The following is a 16,647-nucleotide window of genomic DNA, read 5'->3' as shown; positions in this document are numbered from 1 at the left end:
AATTTCGTGAAAATCCGTGTGGTAGTTTTTAATTTCTGTGAGTAATTTAATTTTAATTCCTTAGGTCACTTACTGTATGTGTTGTGGATTTTGACTTTGTCCATGTGGCGGAGTGTCCTGCCCTTTTATGTTTAAGTGTTTTCGGGAAATAATTAACAAATGATTTGTGTTAATGTGAATTACACTCCCACTTTCGGTAGTATTATTATTTGTTAACAATTTTATTAATTATTATTTATTATTATTATGTATTGTTTGGCCAGATGAGCGAGACGCTGTCAGCCAGGTTATTGTTTTTATTTTTGAAAACCTTGTGATGATGTGTGACTGATCAGCTAGTGATTACTTAACTAGCTGACAGGTCACGCATCCTTATTTATGTGCAGACTGTGACAAGCCTATAAAAGCCTGCAGCTGCTATAAAAGCCTGCAGCTGTCTGTGCTCAGTGTTGTGTGTGTCAGAGGAGAGACGTAAGTCAAGCTTAGTGTGCTTGTTTAAGCGCGATTATTTGTGCGTCTATTTGTTTGCCCACGTGCCTTTTGTTTTGTGTGTTTTTGGTTAAACTAAAAAAAACCAATTTTTGTGTGTTTTTGGTATATATATATACATATATATATATAATATATATTATATATATATATATATATATTATATCATATTAAACAAAAATAAATAATATTTACACGGCGCAAAAATATTTATAAATTGTTATAAAAACATTGGACTGCTCACAGAGCACAAAAATGAAAGGCTTAAACAAAAATCAATCAGATACAAATAGAGGTCAGGCTGGGCGATCGCCTTCACTGTTCCTCTATCTGCTGTTTTTAAATTAATCTCTCCTCTCACTCTCCCGTTCTCCACTTCCGAGCACACAGACGGAGTGCAGAGCTGCAGGTATTTATGCAGGTGACCATCTCCCGATTAGCAACAAATTAATCACTTAATTCGGGATATGGCCACCTTCTGCACGGGTTTTATAATGTGGATGGGGCTTCCCATCCACGCTGCAAAACAATAACAAAACTAAAATACACCTACGCTGTCATACAATAAATAATAAACAAACAAAACACAGCGGTTCGCCGTCATCTATAAACAAAAACACAATACAATAAACAAATACAAAATAACACAGGGGCTGAGGGTGAGACCCCGTTCTAAAAATAAACAAACAATACGATTAAACAGCAGGGCTTTCCTACCACCCTGCTACACCATTATTATGGTTTTTGGTGAATGATGATCTCTGTCATTGGTGATTGTATCAAAAGCCTTCCTTATGTGTGCATAGCCATTTTTACAGCATTGGATCTCGCTGACCACCTTGTGTGTAATAATCGCTTAATAACAATGTTATCTTTCCCCAGGTTTCTTCAAAGTATTTCACAGCGATTAGTAGAAAATAAAATGTAAATTTCTGGCAGAACTCCAAAGAAGTCATCCCGCAACTTTCACCAGCCTTGTTTCCTATCAAGTTTAGTGCATGCACAGTGCAAGGAATATAAATTAAGACAGGCTTGTACACCTTAGTATTTTCCAGACATATTAGCTGCGTTATCATATGACGGCCTCGACAGTTTGAAAAGTCAATTCCACTTTCCTGACAGTAGTTCAGTATAATTCAGCTATTTTCTCACCTAGCGCATAATGATCATGAGCTGATCCTTTTACATGTTGTCGGGGGTGCTGTCAACGCTAACAGAAAAATATTTTGCATCCTTAATCTCTTGAATAGCTGCCAATCTGACTTTTTTACCTGTTAATCCAATTAGCTCTTTACAGACAGAGGAGAAAAGATAGATGTGGTCCCACTTCCAGAATTACCAAATCGTGATAGGCGATCAGACATTTATTTAGTTTTCCTTAATTTATTTTCTCCGTAATCAGTAAACTCCACTCATTCGCTTAATAATTCCTCCTCACGTTCCCCCTCATACCTTGTCACCCTCATAACTCTTTTAACTATCCGACAATTACATCATTAAACAATTAAGTCAAATTTAATAACTCAAACAATTGACCTACACTGGAGTTAATTCTGATTCCAGTGTCCTCCCCAGGGTCTTAAGGCCTCCTATACCCTCCCTTTATATGTCACACCTGGAATAATAATGATAACAATTTTTAATGAAACGTTCCAGTTCAAATGAATAACGATCATTGTAAACGATAACAATAGCTATCATTTTGATTGCTTTCAGAGCGATTTTTTTCCTGCTACAATGATAACGATAAATGTTCCTGGCCAATCAGAGCTGTATTAACTGTGACATCATCACCTACCTGGTGTTATTGTTTATATTATTTTAAACAAGGTAAACAGTAAGTACAGGCATTGTAATGATTTGCTACAGAGAAGACTGCCACCCGCTGTTCCACTGCAGAAAATCACATCGGAAAACTGGTTCTAGTATACATCAAGAAATGTTTTTTTTTTTTTTTTTTTTTTTTTTTTTGTTATAAATTATTTGATCAACAACCATTAATGTATAATTATAGCACAAGCACAATGTATGATCCAATATGTTCCATAAAGACATGTCAGTCTGCACACTGAAGTTGCTTTTTTTTGCTATAATAATAATAATAATAATAATAATAATAATAATAATAATAATAATAATAATAATAATAATAATAATAATTAGTATACATATATAATACACACTTTATGGAACATCATCTATCGTCATAAGGTGTAATATAATTATCTGAGCTCATTTTTTCCTCTTCTATATACTGTATTTTCTTTCCTCCTATCCCTATATAACTGAACTGTATCCCATTAAGACCACCCATGCAGCGTTTGACAGGTGTCACAACATGTCAGTTTATCAGCCAAGATGATTATTGGTTGTAGTTACGTTGGAAATTCTTTATATCCTGTAGTTACTTAGTAAAGCCTGGCCATGCAGCATTTGACAGGCTGCACAGACGTGACAATAAGCAGGTTTTTGTGGAATGGCATTAAAAGAGGTAATAAACAGGGCATGATACGAAGTGAGGTGATGTAAAACAGGTTATAAACTGTATATTGAACGAGTTGGCTTTGTTTTATTTTTTTTATAGAATGGCTTTATAATTTATTTATTTTTATTGAATTATCTCCACTACCCTTATAACACATGTAAATGTGTTAGATCAATTACATTTAATTGTAATTTCCAGCCATTGTTTTTTAGGTGAATCTGTCAGTATCTGCTGTACTGAGTTCATTACCACTCTCTGAGTCCTTATCAGTAGATGAGCTGGTTAATGCTACAACACCACCTTGACAGGTATCTTAGATATGTAGTGCCAATCAAAACTTGGAGAGTGTCTTTCAAAAAAGCTCACCTTGGTTTAATGATACACCTCATAAGATGAACCATAAGAGTCATATAATAGAACGGAGAGGGCAGGAATCTAAACTGCATGTTCATTACATCTCATGGAAGGGCCAGATGGATATATATAGGAAGCCTCTGGCGTTGGCTAGATTATCATATTATTCAATTTAATTGAAACAAATAAAAATAATCCTAATTTATTTTTGCTACCCTAGAAAAATTAATCAACCTTTCCCCTAATAGTCCTACCCTTGACATTGGCTCCTCTCGCAGCTGCAATTACTTCTTACATTTTTTTTAAAATAAAATACTAGACATCAGAAATGAGATTCCACAACCACCTTCGATTATGGAGGACTCCAGCACAGTTTTACCAACTACACCTGGTATGGGGGCTTTTTGTTACTGACAGAGCTAGTTCAACATATGAGAGCTACTACAGGCTCTCTTGATCCTATTCCTACAAAACTATTATATGTTCTTACTGTTATTAATACTCATATTTAAAGCTGTGGTAAAGCCTATGCTTAAGAAACATAATTTGGGCCCTAAAGTCATAAATAATTATGGGCCAGTCTCCAATCTACCATTCTTAATGGTACATTCAAGAAGGTTCAGTCTGTTTTTTCTGCTGCACATAGCACCGAGACGGCCCTTGTCAGAGTTGTGAATGATCTGCTGATAAGCTCTGACTCTGGCTTTCCATCAGTTTTAATTTTTCTAGCTCTAAGTGCAGCCCTTGATAATGATACTGAATCGTCTTGACTGTCTGGACTTGTCCTATCCTGGTTCAAATCTCACCTTTCTGATAAGTTTCAGTTTGTCTCTATTGGGGAGATAAAATTAGCATTATCATAAGTTGTCTGCGGTGTTCTATAGGCTCCATTCTAGGTCCCTTGTTGTTTTCATTATATATACTACCATTGGGTGATATTATCCGCAGACACAGAGTGAACTTCCATTACTATGCTGATGATACCCAGCTATATTTGTCCCTAAAGTCAGGAATTTCTTCTGCCTGGGTGTTATTAGCTACTTCTCTTACAAGCACAGAATTTTCTAATGTTGAACTCAGATAAGTCCTGAGTTCTGTTAGTGGGCTCACAGAACCAACTAAAAGGAAATGTGGGATTACATGAGCTTGAACCTTGCAGTCTCTCATTAAAACTTAAACTGGAAATTAAGAGTTTGGGGGTCATCGTTGATTCTCATATTAGAGAAGTTACTGAAGTATCTTTTTACCATTTGAGAAATATAGCTAAACTTATACCAATTATTTCTGTATCTGATGCCGAGAGGCTAATGCATGCTTTTGTTTCATCTAGAATTGATTATTCTAATGCACATTTTTCTGGTGTCCCAGAATGTGTGATATCCTGTTTGCAGCTTGTTCAGAATACCGCTGGTAGAATTCTGACTAAAACCAGGAAAAGTGAAAGTATTACCCCTGTTTTGGTCTCTTTACACTGGCTCTCTGTGCAGTATAGAATTGATATTAAGAATTTTCTGTTAAGTAACAAGGCCTTGAATGGATTAGCACCTCTAAAAGGTATTGACAGTGTCGACCCAAGGGACTTTTTCAGCCTGAAAAAAGAAACAAGGACCAGGGGTCACAAATGGAGTTTAGAAAAAGGGGCATTCAGAACAGAAAATAGGAGACACTTTTTTACACAGAGAATTGTGAGGGTCTGGAATCAACTCCCCAGTAATGTTGTTGAAGCTGACACCCTGGGATCCTTCAAGAAGCTGCTTGATGAGATTTTGGGATCAATAAGCTACTAACAACCAAACAAGCAAGATGGGCCGAATGGCCTCCTCTCGTTTGTAAACTTTCTTATGTTCTTATGTTCTAGTTATTTGCAGGAGTTACTGATCCTGTATCTTCCAAACCGCACTTTGAGATCACAGGATGCAGGGCTGCTGGTTATTCCTAGGGTTAACAACAGCAACACAGGAGGTAGGACTTTTTCTTGTAGAGCTCCTAAATTATGGAATGCTCTGCCTTCGTTTGTCAGGGATGTTGGGACCGTTACAGTGTTCAGGAGACTTGGACTTCTCTTTCTTGGGCACTTGGTGCTCAAGCTTCTCCTGCACTTGCTCTTTGGGTTTAAACTCTTCCCACACAGGTTCTTTGTGTGCCAGGAGCTTAATTTTACTTCCTGCTTGTGCGACTTGGGGCATTCATGCCATCCATGACGATCCACTTACAAAGTCCACACCAATCTGGAGGGGCAATGTAGCAGTTCAGCCAATGGTGGTGCTCGTCCCTGCAGTACACATGATGTTGGGGATGTTAGATGTGATGTTAGATGTTGGGAGTGGTGTAGGGTGCCTCTGCTCCTTTGCCTGGGAGTCCTTTTCCCTCTCTTTTAGTAAGCTGTCCAATGATGGCCTTGATATAGTTAATAGCTCTTTGTCATCAGGAAGGTTTCCTTCTTCTTTAAAAACCACCTTAGTGAAACCTTTACTTCAGAAATCGAATCTGGATAGTTCAGTTGTAAGTAATTTTAGACCTTTTTTAAACCTTCCTTTTTTATCAAAGGTACTTGAAAAAGTAGTTTTTAAACAAATTAATAGTTTCCTCGGAAATAATAATATCTTTGAGAAATTTCAATCAGGATTTCGCGCTAACCATAGCACTGAGACTGCGCTTGTCAAAGTGGTAAATGATCTACGTATAAGTATAGATCTGTACTGATCCTTTTAGATCTGAGTGCTGCTTTTGATACTGTGGATCACAAGATTTTAATTAATCATTAACTTGTATCTTGTTAAGAACATAAGAACATAAGAAAGTTTACAAACGAGAGGAGGCCATTCGGCCCATCTTGCTCGTTTGGTTGTTAGTAGCTTATTGATCCCAGAATCTCATCAAGCAGCTTCTTGAAGGATTCCAGGGTGTCAGCTTCAACAACATTACTGAGGAGTTGATTCCAGACCCTCACAATTCTCTGTGTAAAAAAGTGTCTCCTATTTTCTGTTCTGAATGCCCCTTTGTCTAAACTCCATTTGTGACCCCTGGTCCTTGTTTCTTTTTTCAGGCTGAAAAAGTCCCTTGGGTCGACACTGTCAATACCTTTTAGAATTTTGAATGCTTGAATTAGGTCGCCACGTAGTCTTCTTTGTTCAAGACTGAACAGATTCAATTCTTTTAGCCTGTCTGCATATGACATGCCTTTTAAGCCCGGAATAATTCTGGTCGCTCTTCTTTGCACTCTTTCTAGAGCAGCAATATCTTTTTTATAGCGAGGTGACCAGAACTGAACACAATATTCAAGATGAGGTCTTACTAGTGCATTGTACAGTTTTAACATTACTTCCCTTGATTTAAATTCAACACTTTTTCACAATGTATCCGAGCATCTTGTTAGCCTTTTTTATAGCTTCCCCACATTGCCTAGATGAAGACATTTCTGAGTCAACAAAAACTCCTAGGTCTTTTTCATAGATTCCTTCTCCAATTTCAGTATCTCCCATATGATATTTATAATGTACATTTTTATTTCCTGCGTGCAGTACCTTACACTTTTCTCTATTAAATGTCATTTGCCATGTGTCTGCCCAGTTCTGAATCTTGTCTAGATCATTTTGAATGACCTTTGCTGCTGCAACAGTGTTTGCCACTCCTCCTACTTTTTGTGTCGTCTGCAAATTTAACAAGTTTGCTTACTATACCAGAATCTAAATCATTAATGTAGATTAGGAATAGCAGAGGACCTAATACTGATCCCTGTGGTACACCACTGGTTACCACACTCCATTCTGAGGTTTTTCCTCTAATCAGTACTTTCTGTTTTCTACAAGTTAACCACTCCCTAATCCATGTACATGTGTTTCCCTGAATCCCAACTGCGTTCAGTTTGAGAATTAATCTTTTGTGCGGGACTTTGTCAAAAGCTTTCTGGAAATCTAAATAAACCATGTCATATGCTTTGCAATTATCCATTATCGATGTTGCATCCTCAAAAAAATCAAGCAAGTTAGTTAGGCACGATCTCCCTTTCCTAAAACCATGTTGACTGTCTCCCAGTACCCTGTTACCATATAGGTAATTTTCCATTTTGGCTCTTATTATAGTTTCCATAAGTTTGCATATAATAGAAGTCAGGCTTACTGGTCTGTAGTTACCTGGTTCAGTTTTGTTTCCCTTTTTGTGGATCGGTATTACGTTTGCAATTTTCCAGTCTGTCGGTACCACCCCTGTGTCAAGAGACTGCTTGCATGATCTTGGTTAGCGGTTTGTAAATTACTTCTTTCATTTCTTTGAGTACTACTGGGAGGATCTCATCCGGCCCAGGGGATTTGTTTATTTTAAGAGCTCCTAGTCCCTTTAACACTTCTGCCTCTGTTATGCTAAAGTTATTTAAAACTGGATAGGAACTGGATGACATGTGGGGCATGTTGTCAGTATCTTCCTTTGTAAAAACTTGTGAAAAGTAATCATTTAACATATTTGCTATTTTTTTTTCTTCCTCTACGATTTTGCCATTTGTATCTCTTAAACATTTAATCTCCTCTTTGAATGTTCTCTTGCTGTTGTAATATTGGAAAAACATTTTGGAATTGGTTTTAGCTCCCTTAGCAATGTTCATTTCTATTTCTCTCTTGGCCTTTCTAACTTCCTTTTTGACTTGCATTTGCAGTTCTGTGTACTCTTTCTGTGTACTTTCTTTTTGGTCCTTTTTTAATGCTCTGTAAAGTGCCTTTTTTCGCTGAATATTTTTTTTAATTGATCTATTAAAACCATTTTGGCAATTTAGTTTTACATTTAGATTTGTCTATTTAGAGAGTTCTCATCTTAGAGAATAGGTGGGCAGCCAGGTAGTGTCCTAAACTGGTTCATATCATATTTAATGAACAGACAGTATTTTGTTGCTTAGGAGAATCTACATCTGGACTAGCTAATATTACACGTGGTGTTCCGCAGGGCTCCATTCTTGGTCCCATGTTATTTTCTTTATACATGCTGCCACTCGGGGAGGTTATTCGTAAACATGGGGTGAATTTCCACAGCTATGCAGATGACACACAGATTTATATATCTGTTAAACCAGATGACACAACAGCTATCAATACCCTTTTCAAATGCCTAGCCAATATTAGAAGCTGGATGTCTCAGAATTTCTTACAGTTAAATTCCAATAAGACAGAAGTCTTACTTTTAGACTCTAATCAAAAGACGGACTTGACAAATATTGATCTAGGTATGCTAAAATCAAATGGGGTCCTAAATCCTAGGGGTTATTTTTGATTCTGCACTTTCCTTTGAACCACATTTAAAATACATTACTAGAGTACCCTTTCATTTAAGAACCATTGCAAAAGTTAGATCATTCTTGTCCTTGGATGATGCAAAGAAATTAGTACATGCTTTTATTTTTTCTAGGTTAGATTACTGTAACGCTTTATTTTCTGGACTTCCAAGTCTATATCACGCCTACAGCTAGTGCAAATTCTGCTGCTAGAATGCTAACTAGAACGAAAAAAAGGGGCTCACATTACTTCTGTGTTGAAATCATTGCATTGGCTTCCTGTGCGTTATAGGATTGATTTTAAAATTATATTACTAGTTTTTAAAGCACTGAATGGACTAGCTCCACAATATCTAAATGATATTCCTAATTCCTTATCAGCCTGAACGCACTCTGAGATCTGCAAATGCTGGCCTTTTATGTATTCCGAGGGTGAATAGTAAAAGGATGAGAGGCGCTACTTTCTGTTTTAATGCCCCCACACTCTGGAACTCCTTACCCCTTTTTATCAGAGATTCACCTTCAAAAACATACTTTTTTAATATAGCTTTTCCATAACATTTTTATGTTTTTATTTATTATTTTATTGTTACTTCTGTTTTTAATAACTGTACTCTTTTCTTACTGTTTATTATTGTGTTTTTGTATTATTTTCTGTATGTAAAGCGCTTTGAATTGTATTGTACATGAATTGCACTATTTAAATAAAGGTTTATTATTATTATTATTATTATTATTATTATTATTATTATTATTATTGTACGACCAGGTCTGACATTACAATTTTCCCTTTCCAGTCCGATGTCTGTCCGGCATTATCAAAAAGACGTCAAGCAGAGGTCTCTAGTCGTTTTTTTTCTGGAAAAAGCTAAGAAAACATTTCAATGGCTGAGTGAGACCAACAGGAGCAATACACATAGCCCCTGCACCACAGAGATAACACAGACACAAACAAAGAAAATAGCTGCTTCCGCATCCAGTGACGAGCATTTTGAGATATTATAGAAATAAAATAATAACTTGGATCACATTATTGAGGAGTTTGGTGATAAAACGAGTGATGAGGAGAGGATTTATCAGTATGCACAACTACGAAGAGGTATGTGAAAAATACAGCGAACAAGGGGTGGGGCTTGGCTGGAGATGCAGTACTGAGAGTCCTTTTGATATGCAGTGACTTTTAACCTGTTTTACTGTGAAAAAAAAATCTTTTAAACAGCACGTGTGAAAATAAATTGGACCTGACACGCCTGACAGTGCCGTTCTGAGACACGGGCGAGGGGAGGAGCCAACAGCACAGCAGAACGACGCAGCTATAAATGAGGCAGTCTTCCCAGCGACAGCGAGTGGAAGCGACAGCGTGGGAGAAGTACAGGCATGGAAAAGTGCAAAGCAGTTTAGAAGCAGTTTGAAAGCAGGTTGACAGCTGCAGAAGAAACTAAACTTAAAAAAAAAAAAAAAAAAAAAAAACATCAACATGGTCTTCAAGCCAGTAATCTGTGACACCAGCATGATGTGCGAAATCCAAGAAAACCCAGCAGAGCTAAACCAAGTGTGCGTAAAGTGCCTTACTACAAAAGTGTGCTGCCTTCCGGGAGCCTCGGTCAAGCACATCACTGAAAATGTGGACAGGCTCCTGGAACGAACAGGAGACGACCCGGTAGTAGTCGTCCACATCGGTACAAACAACATTGGAAGAGACAGACCAAAATCCCTGCAAAACAAATTCAGAGAGCTAGGAAGGAAATTAAAAGAGAAAACCAAAACTGTGGTATTTTCTGGTATACTACCCGCACCTTGCAAAGGACCATATGGACAGCTGGAAATAATTAATCAAAACGCATGGCTGAAGACGTGGTGCACACGGGAAGGCTTCACCTATCTTGATCATTGGACCACATTCTACAACGAGGACTATCTGTATAGACGGGATGGACTGCATTTAAATAACAAGGGAACTAGTCTACTCGGAGAAAAGATCCTCGAGCAGGTTCGGAAGCATTTAAACTAGAAAGGAAGGGGGGAGAAATCAACAAAAAAACAGAAGGGAGACCGCATCAAAACAAGAACAACAACTCAGGTAAGACAACCATTAAATGTATTTATCTAAATGCTAGAAGTATCAGAAACAAAATTCTAGAACTTGAAGCTACTGCACTAACAGGTAACTATGATGTGATAGGTGTTACAGAAACGTGGTTATCTGAGAGTGATGGGGACGAATATAATATTTGTGGGTATACACTGTATAGGAAAGACAGGCAGGACAGAAGACGAGGAGGGGTAGCGCTATACATAAGAAACAGTCTTGAAGCCCAGGTGTTAAACCTGGACAAAGAAAATAAAACCGAATCAATATGGGTCAGAATAACAGACAAAAATTCAAAAGGCATAATAATAGGAGCATGCTATAGACCGCCAGATTCAGATGGTGAGCACAATAATCTGTTATACAATGACATTAGAAATGTGTGTAGCAAAGGAGAAGCCATACTAATGGGGGATTTCAACTTCCCCCAAATAAAATGGGAAAACCCTGTGGGTAGCGCGAAGGATGAAATAGAAATGGTGGAAATGACAAATGACTGCTTCCTAACACAATTTGTCAAGGCACCCACTAGAGGGGAGGCATGCCTTGATTTAGTCTTTTCAAATAACGAAGATAGAATAACTAAAACAGAGGTCAGAGAACCACTGGCAAACTCAGACCACAACATGGTCTCATTTGAAGTGTTTTTTAAATCCCCAAAAGTAAAGACTAAAGCTAAGGTTTACAATTTTAGAAAAGCAAACTATGAAGGTATGAAACAGAGACTAACAGAAGTAGATTGGAGTAAAATAGAGAAAACATCCATAGAAAAAGGATGGTTGTTCTTCAAAAATGTAGTACTAGAGGCGCAAAACAATTACATCCCTAAAGCAGTCAAATCTAAATGTAAACTCAATTGCCAAAATGGTTTAATAGAGCAATTAAAAAAAATATTCAGTAAAAAAAGGCACTTTACAGAGCATTAAAAAGGGACCAAAAAGAAAGTACGCAGAAAGAGTACACAGAACTGCAAACGCAAGTCAAAAAGGAAGTTAGAAAGACCAAGAGAGAAATAGAAATGAACATTGCTAAGGGGGCTAAAACCAATTCCAAAATGTTTTTTTCCAATATTACAACAGCAAGAGAACATTCAAAGAGGAGTGTAGCAGGGGGAGATCTGTGCTGACTCTGCTGGCGTGTTCACAGTACTGCAGGAAGAGGGCGGCAGTCATCCAACAACCGCCTGTGAGTCATGGCAGTGACACGGGGAGGTGGGAAAGTGGGTGTGTGGACTTTCCCCCTCTCTGAATGGCTGAGAGGCGAGTCTTGGGATATTGCTAGCCCTATAAAAAAATGCTCTGCTGTTTCCTCAGCTCTGCCCTTTAAACACGCCGAGAGTGCTGAAGCGCTGGTCGAGGACCGAGAACCAGTCGGGAGAAACCGAAACTGAGTGTGTCAAAGCGAGACAGTGAAAGCAGGGAACCCTTGGGCAGACCCCGGAGTATTGTAACGGAGCAGGCTAGTTAGCGACGGTGATCCGGGTCGCATGGGTAGCAGCGACTGGGATATAGCTTTCAAGTGCAGCACCTTTTCTTTGTAGTTTTGTTACTGTTTTATTTTCCCTGTTTCTTTGTGCCTTCTGTTTTGAATTATTGTTTCGAAGCACCTGCAAGGGCGCCGGTATTGTGTACCATCGCTTGGTATGTCCGTGGTTCTGTTTACCATCGTTGGTAAATCAGACCACGGACCCACAGCGCCATCTGCGGGATAAAAGAAAAATAGCACCCCGAAATAAAACTGGGCACCTGTGCGATGTTGCCAAATCCACCTGTCTGTCTCCTGTGTCAGTGAATTACCCACCACCCTTCCACAAGGAGGTTACATGTCTAAGAGATACAAATGGCAAAATCGTAGATCAAGAAAAAAAAAATAGCAAATATATTAAATGATTACTTTTCACAAGTTTTTACAAAGGAAGATACTGACAACATGCCCCACATGTCATCCAGTTCCTATCCAGTTTTAAATAACTTTAGCATAACCGAGGCAGAAGTGTTAAAGGGACTAGGAGCTCTTAAAATAAACAAATCCCCTGGGCCAGATGAGATCATCCCAACAGTACTCAAAGAAATGATTTTTGACAACAGTTATTTACAAACCGCTAACCAAGATCATGCAGCAGTCTCTTGACACAGGGGTGGTACCGACAAAATTGCAAACGTAATACTGATCCACAAAAAGGGAAACAAAACTGAACCAGGTAACTACAGACCAGTAACCCTGACTTCTATTATATGCAAACTTATGGAAACTATAATAAGATCCAAAATGGAAAATTACCTATATGGTAACAGGGTCCTGGGAGACAGTCAACATGGTTTTACGAAAGGGAGATCGTGTCTAACTAACTTGCTTGATTTTTTTGAGGATGCAACATCGATAATGGATAATTGCAAAGCATACGATATGGTTTATTTAGATTTCCAGAAAGCTTTTGACAAAGTCCCGCACAAAAGATTAATTCTCAAACTGAACGCAGTAGGGATTCAAGGAAACACATTTACATGGATTAGGGAGTGGTTAACATGTAGAAAACAGAAAGTACTGATTAGAGGAAAAACCTCAGAATGGAGTGTGGTAACCAATAGTGTACCACAGGGATCAGTATTAGGTCCTCTGCTATTCCTAATCTACATTAATGATTTAGATTCTGGTATAGTAAGCAAACTTGTTAAATTTGCAGACGACACAAAAATAGGAGGAGTGGCAAACACTGTTGCAGCAGCAAAGGTAATTCAAAATGATCTAGACAAGATTCAGAACTGGGCAGATACATGGCAAATTACATTTAAAAGAGAAAAGTGTAAGGTACTGCACGCAGGAAATAAAAATCTACATTATAAATATCATATGGGAGATACTGAAATTGGAGAAGGAATCTATGAAAAAGACCTAGGAGTTTTTGTTGACTCAGTAATGTCTTCATCTAGACAATGTGGGGAAGCTATAAAAAAGGCTAACAAGAGCTCGGATACATTGTGAAAAGTGTTGAATTTAAATCAAGGGAAGTAATGTTAAAACTGTACAATGCACTAGTAAGACCTCATCTTGAATATTGTTTTCAGTTCTGGTCACCTCGCTATAAAAAAGATATTGCTGCTCTAGAAAGAGTGCAAAGAAGAGCGACCAGAATAATTATGGGCTTAAAAGGCATGTCATATGCAGACAGGCTAAAAGAATTGAATCTGTTCAGTCTTGAACAAAGAAGACTACGCGGCGACCTAATTCAAGCATTCCTAATTCAAAAAGGTATTGACAATGTTGACCCAAGGGACTTTTTCAGCCTGAAAAAAGAAACAAGGACCAGGGGTCACAAATGGAGATTAGACAAAGGGGCATTCAGAACAGAAAATAGGAGACACTTTTTTACACAGAGAATTGTGAGGGTCTGGAATCAACTCCCCAGTAATGTTGTTGAAGCTGACACCCTGGGATCCTTCAAGAAGCTGCTTGATGAGATTCTGGGATCAATAAGCTACTAACAACCAAACGAGCAAGATGGGCCGAATGGCCTCCTCTCGTTTGTAAACTTTCTTATGTTCTTATGAATAAATGGACCACTAAGTGTTAAACAAAACAATTCTCGACACTAACTTTTAAAAAACAAAAGGAAATCACCAGACCTGGAGACAAACCTTCTCCAGGGCTGCTGCTCTCAATGGAACCTCTACCTCCCTTTTATACACCTGTGTGAACATCTATTTGCACCCGTTCACTAATTATCCCATCGCCACATTCTCACTTGCTTTCCCCTTCCCCGTAACCCCTTCCCTGCCCATCGCCAGTACAAACACACCAAAACACACACTAGTTACATAGGGAGTGCTCCCCCAGTGCCACAGTACTGTACAGTGCTTTACAATACTTTTGTATAAAAAGTGCTATATACATTCAATAAATAAATAAATAAATAAGCAAACTATGAAAAAGAAACCAATGTATTAAAGGTAGAAAAAATCACCTTTTTTTATTTCATGCAGCAACATTACCTCAGGCTCCAGAAGTGTTATGGGTAAGAAACCATTGAAGGGAGATGTAAGCTTACCTATTTCAAAAATCCTTATTTTGTGCAGATTCGGAAAATGTATACTTATGCCAGGGTATCTCATTTTTTGTGGCATACTGGGCACATGAAATTGAAGTGGGTGATGTAGGCGGTACAGTTCAAAATAGAAAAGTCAAAGTGGCCTGGTGTCAGTCTAGGACATGTAAATGCCTGGAGATATGTGTAAAGGTGCACATATTTGATATCTGAACTGAGGACACTCCAAGAAATTCAAAAACATTGTCTTGCCAACAATGAAACAAACTGTCAGATTCAGAGGTCCAAATATTGTGACAAACAAGTGATTTTTACTACATACAATGACATATCCTCAGACTGCAGAAGGATTATGGGTAACAAATCACTGACTGAAGACATTGTGTTACCCATTTCTAAAATCCTTATGATGTGCAGATTCAGAAAATATATATATATTTCCCTGGGTATCTCATTCTTTGGTGGTGTACTGGACACATGAAATTGGGGTCGGTAATATACAACATGAGCTGCATAATTCGAGTAGAAAAGTCAAAGTGTTAGCCCAAAACTAATAAAACAATTTACACAAAAACATAGGCAAATCTAGCAGCTTAAAAAAAAAACAATGTATTATTTTCTAGTGCACCCAATACTATTGAAATATATCAATCTAACTCCCATTCTAGCTTTGTAAAATGTTAAAAAGTCATCAACTTTTTTTCTCAAAGAATATTTGAGACAAAACAATGAAAAATAAGATAGAAAAACAGCAGTTTTGTAACAACTTTTTGTATACTTACTAGAGACTTGGAGTTCTGGCGCGAGGGAGGCAGGAACTGTCGTACATTCGTTGGGGTCTCCTTCTCAATGGAGTGCCGCCTCTGAGGGGTCTGGCGTCTCTCAGGCTGAGGGGTGGATGATATGGGCAGGAACCTTGGATATGCTGTGGAAACAAACTGAACTATTTAGACAGTGGTTACTTAGGCCTACCAAACATTTAGGGAGTCTCAGGGCAACACAGCACTATAATTACCTCTATTACTCAAACAAAAAAAAAAAAAAGTGAATGAATCACTGCCGAAGTGGGCAGCGTCAGAACCAGGAAAAGGAATGAACACAAAGACAGATGATGTGAAATGATGATGGCGCTTGCTTGCGCCGGTTTATTGTAAATAAAACAGTTGAACAAACAGAAACAACACAGGACACGGCACATTCGCCAAAATAAAAAGACAAACAAAAACGGACTAACACTTTACAAACGGTGAGCAGATCGACAAACAAACACGGTGAGTTAAATAAACAAGCATCGTGCTGGTCCCACCAGCACGCAATAGCAATTGAAATGATAACTCTCCTACTCTCTCTCTCTCCCGTTCTCCACTCACCGAACACACAACCCTGAGTGAGCGAAAACATGCTGTTTTTATGCAGCTGTACCAAGACTCGATTGCTAATCAATCATTCAATTGGAGTCTCGGTACAACTGCACGTGAATTAATAAAAGTGCAATTCCCCGCGCTCACATATTATTACTTTTTACTTGCACGTGAAGTTCTGTGCAATCCTCGTGCAATACACCAACATTTAACACATCACATGCAACATATAACAGATAATATACACAGGGGCGGGCACTTCGTCACAATCACTAACTCAACTCAGAAATTATTTTCAAAACAGACATAACAGCACATATAACTGGTGATAGTATGTGGCCCACAGGCAGTATGATGATGAGCACTGCTCAAAAATGGTGGAGATTAAGAAACATAATTGATAAACTGATATTCTGACTTGGTGGCCCAGTACTATAGAGCACAGAATAAAAGGTTGTTTTAAATAAGAACAGGTAATCATTCATTTGTCTACCTTTTTCTGAATTAGTCCATGATCCCAAGAAGTCTCCCTATCTGATGACCATGGTACCAAAAGGACATTATGGCACT

The 16,647-nt window shown here is 38.1% G+C and overlaps 1 protein-coding gene across 1 annotated transcript in view; it reads right to left on the bottom strand.

Moving 5' to 3' along the window:
- spire1a (spire-type actin nucleation factor 1a) overlaps window positions 1-16,647 on the bottom strand; it is a 245,118-nt gene that overhangs the window by 59,675 nt on the left and 168,796 nt on the right. Inside the window, exon 12 of the mRNA XM_041241878.1 lies at window positions 15,499-15,641. Within this exon, the coding sequence (XP_041097812.1) occupies window positions 15,499-15,641 (143 nt within the window). The remainder of the gene's footprint in view (window positions 1-15,498; window positions 15,642-16,647) is intronic.

This window comes from Polyodon spathula, chromosome 3 (genome assembly GCF_017654505.1).
Source record: "Polyodon spathula isolate WHYD16114869_AA chromosome 3, ASM1765450v1, whole genome shotgun sequence".
In the NCBI taxonomy this organism is placed as follows: domain Eukaryota; kingdom Metazoa; phylum Chordata; class Actinopteri; order Acipenseriformes; family Polyodontidae; genus Polyodon; species Polyodon spathula.
The sequence above is the reverse complement of the archived record's forward strand: the minus strand, read 5'-3'. Positions and strand labels throughout refer to the sequence as shown.